Genomic DNA, 18,747 nt, shown 5'->3' with positions numbered 1-18,747 from the left:
TCAGCAGTGAATAACATTTACAAGATCAAAGACAGTTTCCAATTTCTAAGTAAAAATCAGATGCTATATGAATGATTTGTTTGGGATGGGTTTTCTTTGCACATCCATAAACTTGAAGAGTGAGTTTCATTCAAAATACAGAATAGTGTTGTCACATTAGATATGGGGAAGTACCACGCATACGGCGACAGGGAAGGGAAACTCTATGTCTAGAAAGGGGAGTTCGTGACCCCTGACCAAACCTTCCACTGGCCCTTGGCTCCATTGACCACCCTAGATAGGTTCCGCATCTATACGCCGAGCAGGATACCTGACCCTTGCTGACCATAGAGCTGGGCCCTAGTTAGGGAGTATGAGCAGTTAGTCAACCCCACTAAGCTCTAAAGAAGACATAGGGAGCACACACAGGTGAAAGCACATGAACAACTTATCTCCAGGATTACTGTGGGAGTAGTTCAGCAACGAACAACATTTCTTCAGATGGTCACAAGCTGACTGCTTGCATCCAAGCTTTGTATAGGTTTTTAACTCTATCACCAGCAAAGACAAAGGGGGACTGAGAGTACTTAAAAACACAGGGGGAAGTGCTGATGAGTAACAGCTGAAAGTTGATGAAATCCACAGGGTCCTAAAGGGTAAGGGATTAACCCCAAGCAGAGAAGAATGGAATGTCAGGTAGCAGTTTGTTTAGCCAAAAGCTGTAACCTATTACAGCCGGACACCACAGGTCTGTCAGTCAAGAGTGATACACCCATGACAAGTGTTTACTGCAATTGTTTTCACAAGAACATTAGTTCCTTTCACAGGACCGTTTTCTCTGCAGACAGCACTCGGACATGTTGTATGAACGTAGCCTGAGAATGAGCTAGTGTGACACCCTGGCAAAACCAAGCAGTCACAAAAGTGTCTATCCTCCTTGTAACCACCAAAAAACCCACACTCAGGTACAACACACAGCCAATAAAGCCTAGCCACACCCTCATGATAATAAGGGCACACCAGTGGGCGGGATCAGGCGGATGAGAACGCCCACCTAGGGGTCCTGAGATGTCAGGGGAGGGAACAGAAGAGAACAGTCCAAACAAGTGAAGAGAGAACAAGTGAGAGTTCAAGTTGAGTGGAGGAGGTGAAAGAGAACTGAGTTGACAGTTGAAGCTGACAGCAGTGTAGTCAGGGGTAGGGGCCCTTGGACTACCCAGCTAAGTGGCAGACAGTGAGCAGGGCCACAGGCGACGGAGATCCGGTCACGGGAGACCTAAAGTGGACCGGGGCAGGGTTGTAGCCCGCCGATGCCGACAGCGGGAATCCGGACCAGAGGCCGTGCACAGTCGGGGTGCCTGGACCCTAGGACGAGGAAGGTTGCATGCCCCTTGCTAATTCACCAGCAGAGGACGAGGTTTCAGGCCTTGTTCTCCCGAAGCCCAGAGAGCGAAACTGAAGCCCAACGCGGGGAATAAGGTGTCCGTCAGAACCCACAGAAATCCCAAGGGTCAGATTTCGCGGGCCACAGCTCCCAAATATATACAGAACCGGGAGTGGACTTCTCCGTTTCGTGCGAAGTCGTCCAATAGGAGAGACAAACATAACGTGCAGGAGGAAGGGACACCTGTTCACTAACCAGGGTGTGGGACCTGAACACACCCTCCAACGGCAGCCGGTCACTGGCAGCTTGGTTTACCACTGGACTTGTGTGAAATTACTGAACTGTGAGTACACCATTGACCCCCGGTCCAACCCGGCGCGCCACCTCCAGCAGCCATCACTCCCGTGTACCAACACAGGGCCCCGGGACTACACCTCCCCTACCCGTGGAGGGGATTCCATCTAGCTGCCCCGTTCCACCAGCCCCGGGCGCCCCATCACCAGGCAGCGACGGTGTCACCATCCCTCACCGCGACCCACGGGTGGCGTCACAGACAAAATCCCCTGTAAATACCCCTTTTACGACGGTTGTGAGGACGAACGGCCGTGCGAGCCCGGGTCCGGTCACCACTCGGGCCGCAGCAGTAACCCGGATCCGAGCAGCCCCAGAAGCGGCAGCGGCCCCCGCCCGCAACACTAGTGCTACAGGCAGGCGAGGCGGAGACGACATGCAACACCATATCCAATGTTATCATTGGGGTAGTGTTTTGACACAGTCACAGAAAAGCAAGGGGTTAGGTTTGTTGAATTTTTGGTAGCAAGTTACATTTGAATTCAACCCTATAAACTCCAGTGTGTAAGTGATTTGTAAAAGAAAAAGTTGCACAAATGTCCTTAGCCACATAACTTGTCTAAAAATTTGTAATCAGTGTGAGATTCATCCGGTTGTTACCATTTCTCCTGAACCGGTTGTTAAAAATCATGGATGGTTCACAGAACCAGCAAGAAGTGCCCTGATCCGGTGCTGTCTCTCAAGGGGCGGCAAGTTCCTCCTGCAGCAGGAGCGCTGACTGTGCTGCCCCCTGAGGAGATAGTACTGAGCACTGACTGCAAGCTACTCAGGAACAGTTCGGACATATTACAGAAATACTCACCCTGACCTGTAGTCAGCGAAGCCAGGAGCCAAGCAGTGGAGCAGAGTGTGACGCCCTGGACTAGTCAGGTCGTCCCAGGTAGTTCCATGCACACACACCCCCTCCCCCTAGAAAGGTGACAGCAGCCAAACTACAAACCCTTGTCACCACCCTCCAGGTTTGATGTCCACATCAGGGGGCGGAGCCAAGCGGTTGGCTCCGCCCACTAAGGAATTCACAGACCTGGAGGAGGGAAAACAGAGAGTTCTAGAGAGATTAGCTTTGACAGTGGAGGAGAGAAGTCAAGTTCAAGGGCAGACCTGTGACCAGGCCTGCCATAGTCTACCAGGTGTCTGGATTGGAGCCCAGTCACCTCTGGCAAATAGGCAGACGGTGGTGGCCGCCTGCAGGAGCTGGGATTACAGCCGGTGGAACTGTAGGGACCGGGGTCGGGCGGTGGCCCGCCAGTACCGAACCGGGGAGCCGATTGGAAACCGGAGCACCAGGAGGGGTACTCAGACCCAGTACGAAGCCCAGAAACCACTAGGCTAAGTCGAATCAACTGATTGAGGACTGGACTTTAGGACCTTTCCCACACAAGACCCGACTGAAGACAACAGCCAAACCATTAGGGTAAAGCCACCGCCAAGGCATAGAGACCTAAGGGGCCAGCGTCTGCGGGCAAACAGGGCTCTCCCGACACACAGCAAGCTGGGGAGCGGACTACCGTTGCGTAGGCATGAGTCATACCATTCACATTAAAGAGGTGCAGGAGAAAGGCATAAACCACCAACCTGTTAAGGGGAAGCTGCAGCCGGCTGCGGGCACCGTTCATCATCCCGTTTGGTTTACCAGAGACTCCGGTGTGTTGTATCATAGTGAGTACACCAGTGCCTTTGGGCCGCGCACCGCGCCAGCACCCAGCAGGTACCAATCCCCTCGCCTCAGCACCTCCCTCGGGCCACCGGGACCATCACTCCCCTGCCCACGGAGCGGTCAACACCAAGCTGCGCAACACCGTCCCCGGGAGGCCTAGTCAACGGCAGCGGTGGTGTCCATCTATTCACCACAACCCGTGGGTGGCGTCACAAACTTAAATCCCCTACAAACCACCGCGGCCCCGGCCGTGGAACTCCTCACCGAAGTCCCTGCGTGTAGCGCCAATCCCCCCCTTTCAGAGCGACGTGACCCCCGGGTCCGTGGAAGAGCTCGAGCCACCCACCATACGAGCACGGATCCGAGTGGCTTGGCAGCCGGCCGAGCCCGCGGGGCGGTACATATACGCTCTTCTGGCGTCACGAACAGGATTGAACCCATCCACTTACCTGTGGAAGTGCGCCTTGAAGTTATCGTCAGCAGAGTCCCTGTTGAAAATTTGCAGAATCTTTTCATCTTCCTGTGGCGCGAAGTTTCCCGCCCAAGCCATCTTCTCCAAGCCGAAAGGGCATTGAAAGTGAAGCCCCGCCCCCTGAGAGCAGAGCGGTGCAGAAAGCAAGTGAAGTGCCCCGAAAAGACCAAGGGGGGGGGGGCGGGTGAAGATTCTCCCTCATGTGACTGAGCAGATAAAGGGCAGGGAGCCAGGACTCTGCCACCCGTCTGGTTCCTGGAAGCACAAGCTGCAACATGTCCGCCCCGTCAGAGAAGCCCGAATTCCCGGAGCCCGCGCTCAGAACAGCGGCGTGGGTGGAAGCCCGGACGACTCTCATGTGTTGCCGCCTGCAAGTACAGGTGAGGTACCTCATGGAGCAGTGGGCAACCGAGATGGGGAAGATAGCTTCGGCTGTGCGGGCACGTGAGATGGAGACGAATTTGGAGGAGCGGTTGGGCGACCCACGCTACTATGTCCTTGAGGGATCGGTCGCTGCGGCTGAGGGACCCGTACTCCCCCGCTTTCCCTGTCGCCTCCTCCACAGTCCGTTTCAGTTGCGGCTGCCCTCCCGCTCGGCCTGCCGCCACCGACACCGGCGGTGGAACCCGTCCCGATCGGCTGTATGCTCGGCCCGCACCGACCATGCTACCCTGGAAGGTGCCCGTCCCGGACGTAGTCCCGCCAGTCCCGGAGAAAGCGACGTCCAGAGAAACCCCGGCCCCGGCAGTCCGCCCGGCCAAGAGGGAGGCCATCTCAAACCGGAGACCCGCCCAGCAAGTAAAGCTGGCCGCTTCCCGACCCCAGGCCTCGGCTGAGGCAGAGCAGGGTTGTAGCTGCAAGGCAGCGCTCCAGGCCGTGACACAGCGGTGTTCTCCAGAAAAGGTACAGGTCGTGGCCGGCACAGGGGAGCTCCGGCTGTGCCCAACCCGCGCACAGGAAGGGCAACTGGACGCCCCGTACTGGGAGCGGCAGCAGTGCCAGCTGGGCCGGGAAATCGCAGCCCCGGAGTTACCATTGAGGCTGAGTATGAAGAGGAGGATGAAAGTTAAAGGCAGCGGATCCCGGCTGCCAAGTTGAACAGTCCCCGTTGGGACCATACTGCCCGTCCCCGTTGGGACTTTGTTTTTGCCCCGTTCACTAAAGACAAGGCAGAGAACTAGCAGGCCACCCAAAAACTTTTGGGCTTGTAAATAAATTCCTAACTGGCCTTCCCGTTTCACAGCCTCCGGAGAAGCAGACTGGAGGATGGGCCTGCGGGAAACAGATGGCCGAGGCCCGCCACCATTGCAACTGGTGGCCATCCTCCGGGTCAGTGGCCCCATGGACGTGGGGCCTCCGAGAGACAAACAGATGTGAAACCTGCACCCGTCCCGTTAAACAACGCCTGGGCCCATTCCTGGACTGGGGAAAAGGGGTGCTGCCCACTTCTTAGGGGCAGCATCAAGGCTAGGTTTGTTTGGGTGGGTGACTGAAGGACCCGGTCCCATTCCCGTGTTAATAAAAGTGTTACATTTTGCAACGTTCAAGCATGTGCCTCCCCGTAAGGGAAGATCTGAAGCTAATATTTTAAGTTTATACAACTGTTAGTATACTTGTACTGTGTTCCCGTTTTATCTTTTAGAAACAAAAATAAATCGGTGATGGACGGGCAGCCCATGGACGGTCTGCATTAAACCAAGGGGGAATGTGATGCCCTGGACTAGTCAGGTCGTCCCAGGTAGTTCCATGCACACACACCCCCTCCCCCTAGAAAGGTGACAGCAGCCAAACTACAAACCCTTGTCACCACCCTCCAGGTTTGATGTCCACACAAGGGGGGCGGAGCCAGGTGGTTGGCTCCGCCCACCGAGGAGTTCACAGACCTGGAGGCGGGAAAACAGAATTCTAGAGAGATTAGCTTTGACAGTGGAGGAGAGAAGTCAAGTTCAAGGGCAGACCTGTGACCAGGCCTGCCATAGTCTACCAGGTGTCTGGGTTGGAACCCAGTTACCTCTGGCAAGGAGGCAGACGGTGGTGGCCGCCTGCAGGAGCTGGGATTACAGCCGGTGGAACTGTAGGGATCGGGGTCGGGCAGTGGCCCGCCGGTACCGAACCGGGGAGCCGATTGGAAACCGGAGCACCAGGAGGGGTGCTCAGACCCAGTACGAAGCCCAGAAACCACTAGGCTAAGTCGAATCAACTGATTGAGGACTGGACTTTAGGACCTTTCCCACATAAGACCCCACTGAAGACATCAGCCCAACCATTAGGGTAAAGCCACCGCCAAGGCATAGAGACCTAAGGGGCCAGCGTCTGCGGGCAAACAAGGCTCTCCCGACACACAGCAAGCCGGGGAGCGGACTACCGTTGCTTAGGCATAGGAGTCATAACATTCACATTAAAGAGGTGCAGGAGAAAGGCGGAAACCACCAACCTGTTAAGGGGAAGCTGCAGCCGGCTGCGGGCACCGTTCATCATCCCGTTTGGTTTACCAGAGACTCCGGTGTGTTGTATCATAGTGAGTACACCAGTACCTTCGGGCCGCACACCATGCCAGCACCCAGCACGCACCAATCCCCTCGCCTCAGCACCTCCCTTGGGCCCCCAGGACCATCACTCCCCTGCCCACGGAGGGGTCAACACCAAGCTGCGTAACACCGTCCCCGGGAGGCCTAGTCAACGGCAGCGGTGGTGTCCATCTATTCACCACAACCCGTGGGTGGCGTCACAAACTTAAATCCCCTACAAACCACCGCAGCCCAGGCCGTGGAACTCCTCACCAAAGTCCCTGCGTGTAGCGCCAATCCCCCCCACTTTCAGAGCGACGTGACCCCCCCGGGTCCGTGGAAGAGCTCGAGCCACCCACCATACGAGCACGGATCCAGCGGCTCCACAGCCGGCCGAGCCCACGGGGCAGTACAAGAGCGGGGGAGCCTGGAGCAGAGTCCTCCCCTCCACAGCTTCACAGTAGGCAGGCTATGCAACAACATGATGGGTAAGGCAAAATGGAGGGGGCAGAGCCAGAGACATAAGAAAAAAATGGAAGTAGTAATGACAGAGTGAGACAGGAGACCAAAGAGAGTGACAGGCAGGAAATACAAGAGAGTGAGACAGGAGACCAGAGAGAGATGCAGGACACACAAGAGAGAGACAGGAGACAGGCAGGAAATAAAAGATAGAGTGAGACAAGAGAGAGACAGGAGACCAGAGACAGGCAGGAAATACAAGAGAGAGTGAGACCGGAGATAGGTAGGAAATACAAGAGAGAGTGAGACAGGCAGGAAATACAAGAGAGAATGAGACGAGAGAGAGATGCAGGATACACAACAAAGATACAGGAGACACAGAGAGAGGAGAGAGACAGGAGACAAGAGACACACAAAGAGGAGAGAGACAGAGAGAGGAGAGAGACAGGCAAGAAATACAAGAGAATGAGACAGGAGACAGGCAAGAAATACAAGATAGAGGGAGACAAGAGAGAGATGCAGGATACACAAGAGAGAGAGGAGACAATAAAGAGACAGGAAACGAAAGACAGGCAGGAAATACAAGAGAGACTAAGACAGACAAGAAATACAAGAAATAGTGAGACAGGAGAGATGCAGGATACGCAAGAGAGACAGGAGACAAGAGAGAGACAGGAGACAACAGAGAGATGGGCAGGAGACACAAGAAACAGGCAGGAGACACAAGACAGAGGCAGGAGACTAGAGATAGACACAGGAGAGAGGGCTGTATATACGACACTTGCTGTCTCCTACTTGCCAAACTACTATACAGTCACAAGTGGGGTATTGCAACATCAAGGATAAATTGTGAAAAACCATTACGGGGCTTTTATTTACCGGTTCCCCTTGTGAAAATTGGAAATCTGGCGTTAAAACCATTTCAGTGGTAAAAAGGTAATTATTTTTTCTTAAACGCCTAATTTTCTAAAATTCTTTGACACACATGTGGTGTCAATATGTTCACTGCACTCCCAGGTAAATTCATTGAGGGGTGCAGCTTGTAAATGGGGTCACTTGTGGGGGGTGTCTGCTGTTCTGGCATCTCAGTGCCTCTGTCAATATGACATGGCACCTGCACACCATTCCAACTAAATCTGAACTCCAACATGGCGTTCCTTCCCTTCTAAGCTTTACACTGTGCCTCAAAAGAACAAAAAGGACAAAAACCACGATCAAAGACGTCCAATTAGATGCAAAAAATACAATTGTACATCCCCATAGTCTTTGAATACATGGGCTAACTCATACACCGTGTACAGAATTATTAGGCAAGTTGTATTTTAGCAGATTTTTTTTATTATTGATCAACAGCTATGTTCTCAATCAACCAAAAAAAACTCAAATATCAAAGCTTAAAGGAGTTGTCCGACATAAACTCAAAAATTTTTGTTAAGCTAATCTGTGCTGTATTGTCATATAAATCACCCCTACATTGTTATTTTTTGTTTTCTAACTTTTGTTCCTCTTGAATTATCCCTTTATTCTCTGCAGCTCTTTGTTTACATTCAGATCCAGCAAACATGACCACTTCCTGTGCTGAACCTCAGTCAGAGCTGTCACCACCCGCCCCAGTGTCCAGCCCCACCCCAGTGTCCAGCCCCACCCCAGTGTCCAGCCTCGCCCCCTGCCCGCCCCCTGCACACACATTCCCTGTCAGCATATTCTGCCCCAGCACCTTACCTGGTATCACTACAGCATTGCAAATAACAGCCCCACATCGGGCTCTGCACCGCACGCGCACACATATGGCTCTGCACCGCACACGTATGCTCTGCACCGCACACATGTGGCTCTGTACCGCACACGCACACATAAGGCTCTGCACCGCACACATCGCTCTGCACCGCACACATATGGCTCTGTACTGCACACGCACACATATGGCTCTGTACCGCACACGCACACATATGGCTCTGCACACGCACACGTATGCTCTGCACCACACACATAAGGCTCTGCACCGCACACATATCGCTCTGCACCGCACACATATGGCTCTGTACCGCACACATATGGCTCTGCACACGCACACATATGGCTCTGCACCGCACACGCACACATATGGCTCTGTACCGCACATGCACACATATGGCTCTGTACCGCACACGCACACATATGGCTCTGTACCACACACGCACACATATGGCTCTGCACACGCACACATATCGCTCTGCACCGCACACGCACACATATGGCTCTGTACCGCACACGCACACATATGGCTCTGTACCGCACACGCACACATATGGCTCTGCATCGCACACATATGGCTCTGTACCGCACACGCACACATATGGCTGTGCACCGCACACGTATGCTCTGCACCGCACACATATGGCTCTGTACCGCACACGCACACATAAGGCTCTGCACCGCACACGCATACATATGGCTCTGCACACATATCGCTCTGCACCGCACACATATGGCTCTGTACTGCACACGCACACATATGGCTCTGTACCGCACACGCACACATATGGCTCTGTACCGCACACGCACACATATGGCTCTGCACACGCACACATATGGCTCTGCACCGCACACGCACACATATGGCTCTGTACCGCACACGCACACATATGGCTCTGCACCGCACACGCACACATATGGCTCTGTACTGCACACGCACACATATGGCTCTGCACCGCTGTTTCCAGATTTGCATGTCAACATGGCCCTGCCCATGTTGACATGAAATGACCGGAAGCAGCAAAATCGCGGCAGGAGCGGTCACATGATCGCTCTGAGCCGGGGGGAGAGGGGCTGACAGCAGGGCAGGTAAGTGGTCTCTATCTACTTACCTGCCCCAATGTAGCCCAATAGGGAAATAAAAAAAAAAAGTCAAAGAAGCCGGATAACCCCTTTAATATTTTTGGCAGTTGGAGTGGGTTTTTTTAGATTTGTCTATCTTAGGAGGATATCTGTTTGTGCAGGTAACTATTACTGTGCAGAATTATTAGGCAACTTAATAAAAACCAAATCTATTCCCATCTCACTTGTTTATTTTCACCAGGTAAACCAATATAACTGCACAAAATTTAGAAATAAAATTTCTGACATGCAAAAACAAAACCCCCAAAAATTAGTGACCAATATAGCCACCTTTCTTTCTGATTACACCCCAGCAGCCGACCATCCATAGATTCTGTTATTGCTTGATATGTTTACGATCAACATTGCGTGCAGCAGCCACCACAACCTGCAGACACTGTTCCGAGAGGTGGACTGTTTTCCCTCCCTGTAGATCTCACATTTTATGAGGGACCACAGGTTCTCTATGGGGTTCAGATCAGGTGAACAAGGGGGCCATGTCATTATTTTTTCATCTTTTAGACCTTTACTGGCCAGCCACGCTGTGGAGTAGTTGGATGCATGTGATGGAGCATTGTCCTGCATGAAAATCATGTTTCTCTTGAACGATAGCGACTTCTTCCTGTACCACTGCTTGAAGAAGTTGTCTTCCAGAAACTGGCAGTAGGTCTGGGAGTTGAGCTTCACTCCATCCTCAACCCGAAAAGGTCCCACAAGTTCATCTTTGATGATACCAGCCCATACCAGTGCCCACCTCCACCTTGCTGGCGTCTGAGTCGGAGTGGAGCTCTCTGCCCTTTACTGATCCAGCCTCTGGCCCATCCATCTGCCCATCAAGAGTCACTCTCATTTCATCAGTCCATAAAACCTTTGAAAAATCAGTCTTAAGATATTTCTTGGCCCAGTCTTGACGTTTTATCTTATGTTTCTTGTTCAGAGGTGGTGGTTTTCAGCCTTCCTTACCTTGGCCATGTCCCTGAGTATGGCACACCTTGTGCTTTATGATACTCCAGTAACGTTGCAGCTCTGAAATATGGCCAAACTGGTGGTAAATGACATCTTGGCAGCTTCACGCTTGATTTTCCTCAATTCATGGGCAGTTATTTTGCGCCTTTTTTGTCTAGCACGCTTAGTGTGACCCTGTTGGCTATTTGCCATGAAACGCTTGATTGTTTGGTGATCACCCTTCAAAAGTTTGGCAATTTCAAGACTGCTGCATCCCTCTGCAAGACATCTCACAATTTTGGACTTTTCAGAGCCCGTCAAATCTCTCTTCTGACCTATTTTACCAAAGGAAAGGAAGTTGCCTAATAATTAAGCACACCTTATATAGGGTGTTGATATCATTACACCGCACCCCTTCTCATTACAGAGATGCACATCACCTGAGTTACTTAATTGGTAGTTGGCTCTCAGCCTATACAGCTTGGAGTAGGACGACATGTATAACAAGTGTCATGTGATCAATATACTCATTTGCCTAATAATTCTGCACACAGGGTATTGTGTTCTGTCTATTGATGTGTAGACCTCCGATGTGTGGGTGGGCAATATCTGGGTATTTTTGCATCTATTTGGATGTCTTTGATCGTGGTTTTGTCCTTTTTGTTCTTCTCATTTATGCACACAATTGTCCATGTAACATATGGTCCTTATGCTTCGCACGCAGAGCAAGATCCTGCATGTAGTTTCGTTGTGTGGGAACGGAAAGAGAAACCTCGAATGTGGCCTCTAAGTTATGAAGCTTGCAGATTTTTCAGTCGGCAGCTCCTGCCAATAGCAGGTCCTCTCCCACCCAGTAACGCCTTCTTCTCTCGCAGAGCTTCTATCATTCACATTATGTACAGGCGCCTCCCCGTGAGGTCACATCCACAACTCTACTAAGAAGGAAGAAAGAGCGAAGAGCAAGGTAGGGGACTCAAGATCTCCGTATCCAGAGGATCAGCCATAGATGGGGGAAAAAGGGAGAAGAAACAGGATATAAAAAGGAAGCGACTCCGTGTGCAAGGTCAGACTATACACACACACAGCGAGCTGTAACCTGATCTCCGACGTTCTGCACTTTCAGTTTCATTTGTGATCACTTATCAGGTAATAAGCCTATGTGCACACATTGCGTTTTTATTGCTTGCTTGCAGATTTTAATCAATACTGCAAGGAAAAAAGCATCCCAGAAAAGTCTATGAGAATCCTGACTTGTTGTGCACACGTTGCTTCTTTTTCCCTTGCCAGCGTGTCAATTGTTTGTGTTTTTTCCTGCTTTTTTCACCAATTGACTTCAATGGAGGAAGGGAAAAACGCCAGAAAAAAAAAATGCATTTATAACACACACGTTGCATTTTTGGACATTTTCATGAAATAAAAGAAAGGCTGCGATGTCACATAGGCAGTCTCAGCCGACATTTCCTTATCTCGCGGTCTTTAATTTTGCTGCAGGGAACTCTGGTGACATCACCATGTGAATAAGGTTCATGCCGGTGAATCTGCGGGAAGTGATTTCACCCGTGTTAACCTTCTGACGTCACTGTGGTTCCCTAGCTGCCGCCATGAACTTTTCAGTGGAGTTTCCTGCAGCAAGGTCCCGCGGTAAAGACGGCGAGATGAAGAAATGGCTGCCGAGACTGGCTATTTGGCCTAGCTGCAGGGAACCCTGCTGACCTCAGATGAACCGAGTTCATGCCAACAGCTAGGGAACCATACTAACATCAGAATATTAACACAATATTAACATCATTTGACCAGGGTTTCCTGCACATCCACCGGCATGAACTCAATTCACCTTGTGACTTCACCGGAGTTTCCTGCAGCAAGGTCACGCGGTAAAGATGGCGAAATGAGGAAATGGCTGCCGAGACTGGCTATGTGGTCTAGCTGCAGGAAACCCTGGTGACCTCAGAAGGTGAACAGAGTTCATGCTGGCAGCTAGCTAACCATGGTGACGTCAGAAGATTAACATGGGTGAAATCACCGGGTTTCCTGCTGATCTGCCGGCATAACTCGATTCACCTTGTGACGTCACCGGAATTCCCTGCAGCAAGGTCCCGCGGTAAAGACGGTGAAATGAGGAAATGGCTGCTGAGACTGGCTATGTGGCCTAGCTGCAGGGAACCCTGGTAACGTCAGAAGGTGAACAGAGTCCATGCCAGCAGCTAGGGAACCACGATAACATCAGAATGTTAACATGGGTGAAATGACCGGGATTTCCTGCACATCCGCTGGCATGAACTCGATTCAACTTGTGACATCACTGGAGTTCCCTGCAGCAAGGTCCCACGGTAAAGACCGCAAGGTGAGGAAATGGTTACCGAGACATCACAATGTGAATAGGGTTCATGCCGGTGAATCTTCGGGAAGTGATTTCACCCGTGTTAACCTTCTGACGTCACTGTGGTTCCCTAGCTGCCACCATGAATTTTGTTTACCTTGTGATGTCAGTGGAGTTCCCTGCAGCAAGGTCCCGTGGTAAAGACGGCGAGATGAGGAAACGGCTGCCGACACTGGCTATGTGGCCTAACTGCAGGGAACCCTGGTGATGTCAGAAGGTGAACAGAGTTCATACCGGCAGCTAAGGAACCATGGTGACATCAGAAGGTTAACATGCGTGAATTCACTAGCGTTTCCTGCAGATTTGCCGGAATGAACTCAGTTCACATTGTGACGTCAGCGGAGTTCCCGGCCGCAAGGTCCCGCGGTAAAGACCGCGAGATGAGGAAATGGCGGCCGAGACTGGCTATGAGGCTCAGCTGCAGGGAACTCCGGTGACGTCAGAAGGTGAACGGAGTTCATGCTGACAGCTGGCTAACCATGGTGACATCAGAAGGTGAACCGAGTTCATACCAGCAGCTAAGGAACCACGGTGAAATCAGAAGGTGAACATGGGTGAAATCACTGGGGTTTCCTGCAGATCCACCGGCATGAACTCGATTCACCTTGTGACGTCACCGGAGTTTCCTGCAGCAAAGTCCTGCAGTAAAGACCGCAAGATAAGGAAATCGCTGCTGAGACTGTCTCTGTGGCTTTCTTCTATGTAGGAGACTACTTAGCCAGGATGACTGAGTCTGGGATGTCTTAGGACATACATTGGATTAGGTTGGACAAGGAATTTTTGTGTGACTTTTTTGGTTATTTTTGTTTTTCAAATAAAAGATTTGTCAAATGGGTTTGTATTTGTAAAAATAATGGGTTATTAATGTCAGGTATCTGATAGATGGCTTGACATTACTAACCCTGGGATTGATGCCAGCTAACACTACACAGCTGACAGCAACCCCATTTATTACCCCGTTTGCCACCAGACCACGGTAACGGATGAGCCGGGGAAAAACGCCAGAATTGGTGCATCTAATAGATGCGCCACTTCTGGTCTGGCTGAAGGCTGCTACTTTCAGGCTAGGAAGAGCCCAATATCCATGGGCCTTCCCAGCCTGATAATACTGGCCCACAGCTTTCTGTTTTACCTTGGCTGGTTTTGCAATTTTTTCCATAATTTCTATTACATTTTTCTTTCATTTTCCGTAGTATAATTTTTGTAACGAAACACAGGTTTCTTTTACAAAAAAGTTGAGGGGACAGGCTTTTTTTTTTTTTTTTTTTTTTAAATATGGTCATAAGGTGGGGAAAAAAAAAGCATGAAAAAAAACGCAAAAACGCACATGGGTTTGACAGCTTTTTTTCCTGCCAAAACATCTTTGTGCGCTGAAAAGAAGCACACAAAAAAGCAACGTGTTCACATAGCCTAAAAAGGTTATTTATTATTTTCATCTTTTGCAAGGTCTACAAAAACTAGAGTATTGTAAAGGTTTAAGTTTTTAAAAAGTTCTACACAAATCTGAAATGTTGTGAAAAGTTCTATCAGACAGCTGCAACTCCTAAAAATCAGCTGGCGCTATGGAGAAGTGGCCATGTTTGGACGATCAGGATAGGACCATGTATCTATTGATTGTCAGTACGGTCACTTTGGGACAGTCACACTTAATCCAACGGAACCCAATTTCGCCACTGTAGGGTTGCTACCTGTCTTTGGGCCACAAATATCAAAGACCATCATGAGGGCCTCATGACAATCCCATGGCAACTATCAAAGTTCAATCCTTTTAGCAGAATAGATAAGCAGCTAGTAAAAGGTGTCCTGCAGTGTGTCCTGCAAGTAAAATCAATATATACTCCCCTCTTGCACTTACCTGACTGCATGGTTCGATTCAGAAGGTCAGACCCTAGAACTACCCGACTGCATGACTCAATTCAGAAGGTCAAACCCTAGACCTACCCTACTGCATGGCTCGATTCAGGTCAGACCCTAAGACCTACCCGACTGCATGGCTCGATTCAGAAGGTCAGACCCTAGACCTACCCGACTGCATGGCTCGATTCAGGCCAGACCCTAAGACCTACCCGACTGCATGTCTCAATTAAGAAGGTCAGACCCTAGACCTACTCGACTGCATGACTCAATTCAGAAGGTCAGACCCTAGACCAGGGGTCGGGAACCTATGGCTCGCGAGCCAGATATGGCTCTTTTGATGGCCGTATCTGGCTCGCAGACAGGGCTCCTACCTGTCTATGGGAAGGATGCATGCACCGCGCTCCATCAGGCCGCGGTGCACGCTGATATTGGTAGTTCTTTGATGGCCTTATAAGCATTGGCGGCAGTGGTGAGCGGCAGGGAGCATGGACTACATTTCCCATAACTCCCTGCATAGCCGCGCCGTCTGCAAGCACGCACCTGCGTCCAGGGCCGGCGTCAGCACCCGGCAAACCCGGGCAAATGCCGGGGCCCTGGAGAGCCGGGGGGGCCCACTCTGCCTCGTCAGTTCTCCTGTCCCTTGGCCGGGGCCCACTCGTCTTTATAGTTCTGCTGCCCCCGGCCGAGTTCCGGGGACCGCAGTCCTCGGCAGCAATCTGCGGCGCCGTCACTTTAAGGCGCGCAGACATCCTGTTTTGAATTTCATCTGTGGGCGGAGCTACCGCCTTCTCAGTCCCACAGATGAAGGAGGCGAGCTTCTGTCCGGCGCTGTGTGGGCCCCCTCTCCATTGTGACCTAATCGAGTAAATGCCCTCCCCGCCTCCCCATTATGGGCCCCGGTGAGCTGCTTCTAACCCCCCAGATGTATGCCCTGCCAATCCCCCCCCCCGCCGATGCCGCGGGTGCTGGCCCCGCCGATGCCGCGGGTGCTGGCCCCGCCGATGCCGCGGGTGCTGGCCCCGCCGATGCCGCGGGTGCAGGCCCCACAGAGCAGCAGAGTTGTGTGTATTTGTCTGTATGTAGCAGAGTTGTATGTGTTTGTCTGTATGTAGCAGAGTTGTGTGTGTTTGTCTGTATGTAGCAGAGTTGTGTGTGTTTGTCTGTTTGTAGCAGAGTTGTGTGTGTTTGTCTGATTGTAGCAGAGTTGTGTGTGTCTGTTTGTAGCAGAGTTGTGTGTGTTTGTCTGTATGTAGCAGAGTTGTGTGTGTTTGTCACTTAGTACACAAAGGAGTGTTCCTCTCTGCTGCACTAAGCCACCGCTGGACCTAAACAATAATTCGCTGTAAAATAATAAAATAGATAATTGACATAACTGACAATGCGTTGTGTGACATGTCCAATATTCCAGCTTCTTTCTTCTGCGAATGCCTCAAAGCTGGCATTCTCTCAACATCAGGTGGGAAGAATGACAGCTTCCAGTCATGCGCAGGAAAAAGAAGAAGTCAGACTGCTGGACTGATGTCATGCATCGCAAGTTCACAATGTAAGTTATTTATTTGATTTTTTTACTGCTAATTACCATTGTTTCAGTCCAGTTGTGGCTTTATACAGCAGGGAGGAGCATTCCTTTCTGTACTAAGTGAACATTGGAGCGATTGATCTGTCAATGGCCCTTTAAACATATTGTACGGCTCTCGCAGAATTATATTTCAAAATATGTGGCGTTTACGGCTCTCTTAGCCAAAAAGGTTCCTGACCCCTGCCCTAGACCTACCCGACTGCATGGCTCGATTCAGGTCAGACCCTAGACCTACCCGACTGCATGGCTCGATTCAGGTCAGACCCTAGACCTACCCGACTGCATGGCTCGATTCAGGCCAGACCCTAGACCTACTCGACTGCATGGCTCAATTTAGAAGGTCAGACCCTAGACCTACTCGACTGCATGACTCAATTCAGAAGGTCAGACCCTAGATCTACCCAAATGCATGGTTCGATTCAGAAGGTCAGACCCAAGACCTACCCAAATGCATGGTTCGATTCAGAAGGTCAGACCCAAGACCTACCCAAATGCATGGTTCGATTCAGAAGGTCAGACCCAAGACCTACCCAAATGCATGGTTCGATTCAGAAGGTCAGACCCAAGACCTACTTGACTGCATGGTTTGATTTAGGTCATACCCAAAGCAGATTTTTAACTATTGCTTCTACTCTGCCTCTAATGGGATCTAACGTGTCAACTTTCTCTTCTTCTTTCAGCACATAAGACAGAAGAAAGATAAAGCTATGGATTCCCAATTTTTAGTTCCTGAAAATCAACTGCAGGAGATGAAGAACTTCTTTGAAAACAAAGATTTTGCAGAAGCCGTAGAAAGTGTGAAAAGATGCCTGGAAGACATTGACCAAGTCCCGTTGAACGTTGCCGTAACTGGAGAGTCGGGATCAGGAAAGTCCACTTTTATCAACGTAATCCGAGGACTTGGTGATGAGGAAGATGATTCTGCAAAGACAGGAGTGGTGGAGACAACCATGGTCCCGTCGCCGTATTTACACCCACATCACAGAAACGTGAAGTACTGGGATCTGCCTGGGATCGGAAGTCCAGAATTTCAGCCGATGGATTACCTGCAGATGGTGAAGTTTCACCAATATGACTTTTTTCTAATCATCACAACCGAACGTTTCAGAGAATGTCATATCCTCTTGGCACGAGCCATCAAGTCTATGGGGAAGAAGTTCTATTTTTTGAGATCCAAAATAGACTCTGCATTAAAAGGATGTCGACGAGGAAGAACGAACTGTTGCAAGGATGAAGATCTACTGAAAAAAATCCATGAGGACTGTGTAAATGGTCTCCGAGCTGGGGGTATCGAGAACCCTCGAGTGTTTCTAATATCCAGCCTGGAACCTGAAAAGTATGACTTCTACCTCATCCAGAAAACTCTGGAGGACGAACTCCCGAGTCACAAGAGACACATATTCCTCTTGTCTCAGCCCATTTTTTTCCACCAGGCCCTGGAGAAAAAGAGAAAGGCCTTTGTAGCGCAGATCTGGAAATGGGCCATCATGTCGGCTATGAATGTTGCGACATCACAAAGGCCGGGGGTGAATAGTATGTCGTGTGTTCCGTATTTATCCGCCAATGGTGACCTTACCCTCATGGTCAACGTATTGGAAGAATACAAAAAAGCGTTCGGACTGGACACGAGATCCCTTATGATTTTATCAGATACCTTTGGGAAAGATCTTGAAGATTTGAGATCAGTGATTGGAACGATGACGGCTTTGGAGGAGATAACCCCCGAATTGGTTTTCAATCACCTAAAGAGCTATGGTCTGACGGACATGGGTCGTATCGTAACTGCGTGTGTAAACCAGTACGTTCCGCAGATTGGCACATTGGCGAGTGGAGGGATCGCCTTCGGGACGACTTACTTGACGCTCAACAGCTTCCTATCAGCTATGGCAGAAGATGCTTCGAGGGTTCTGAGGATGGCATTACCGACTTCTGATTAACCCTTTAACTACTGGTGGTGTCTAAAAACTTGTACGAATCCTTGGGGCTCACGGTCAGAACCGGGTATAAAACTTTACCTCATGTTACATCATCTATATACCCACCACCCACTCATGAAGAAACAACCTTGTGTGCTGCTTTATGGTGTCTCTGTTCCATGCAGCAATGATTTTAGTGGAGAATATCTTTACAATGCAACGACCCCTGTGGACAAACTTTCTTGCAACTCTATAAACACATCAGAAGGAGCTATACTTTGTGACCATAGACGTCTATGGGCACCATATTACAACATCAATCAACCCAGAAAAATGAATGAGGTCCTCTCTGGAAATATTAAAAATGTTCTTCACACGTAATATAAAAGTTTTTATAAGAACGAC

The 18,747-nt window shown here is 50.4% G+C and overlaps 1 protein-coding gene across 3 annotated transcripts; it reads left to right on the top strand.

The window, feature by feature from the left end:
• Window positions 1-11,484: 11,484 nt before the first annotated feature.
• LOC142257126 (interferon-inducible GTPase 5-like) lies at window positions 11,485-18,743 on the top strand. 3 transcript variants are annotated; one of them, XM_075329222.1, is made up of 2 exons: window positions 11,485-11,574; window positions 17,107-18,743. In XM_075329222.1, the coding sequence occupies exon 2, from the start codon at window positions 17,134-17,136 to the stop codon at window positions 18,361-18,363; it is 1,230 nt and encodes a 409-aa protein (XP_075185337.1). In that variant the 5' UTR covers window positions 11,485-11,574; window positions 17,107-17,133; the 3' UTR covers window positions 18,364-18,743. The 3 variants fall into 3 exon arrangements, with proteins under 3 accessions (XP_075185337.1, XP_075185336.1, XP_075185335.1); XM_075329221.1 differs by having other exon boundaries at window positions 11,528-11,673; XM_075329220.1 differs by having other exon boundaries at window positions 11,528-11,756.
• The last annotated feature ends 4 nt before the right edge of the window (window positions 18,744-18,747 follow it).

The sequence above is a fragment of the Anomaloglossus baeobatrachus genome, chromosome 11, assembly GCF_048569485.1.
Source record: "Anomaloglossus baeobatrachus isolate aAnoBae1 chromosome 11, aAnoBae1.hap1, whole genome shotgun sequence".
Lineage (NCBI taxonomy): Eukaryota > Metazoa > Chordata > Amphibia > Anura > Aromobatidae > Anomaloglossus > Anomaloglossus baeobatrachus.
This window is presented reverse-complemented; position numbering and strand designations above follow the sequence as displayed.

Bases quoted from the DNA above. Each gene is read 5' to 3' on its own strand.
- LOC142257126 (XM_075329222.1), top strand. From the start codon at position 17,134: ATGGATTCCCAATTTTTAGTTCCTGAAAATCAACTGCAGGAGATGAAG.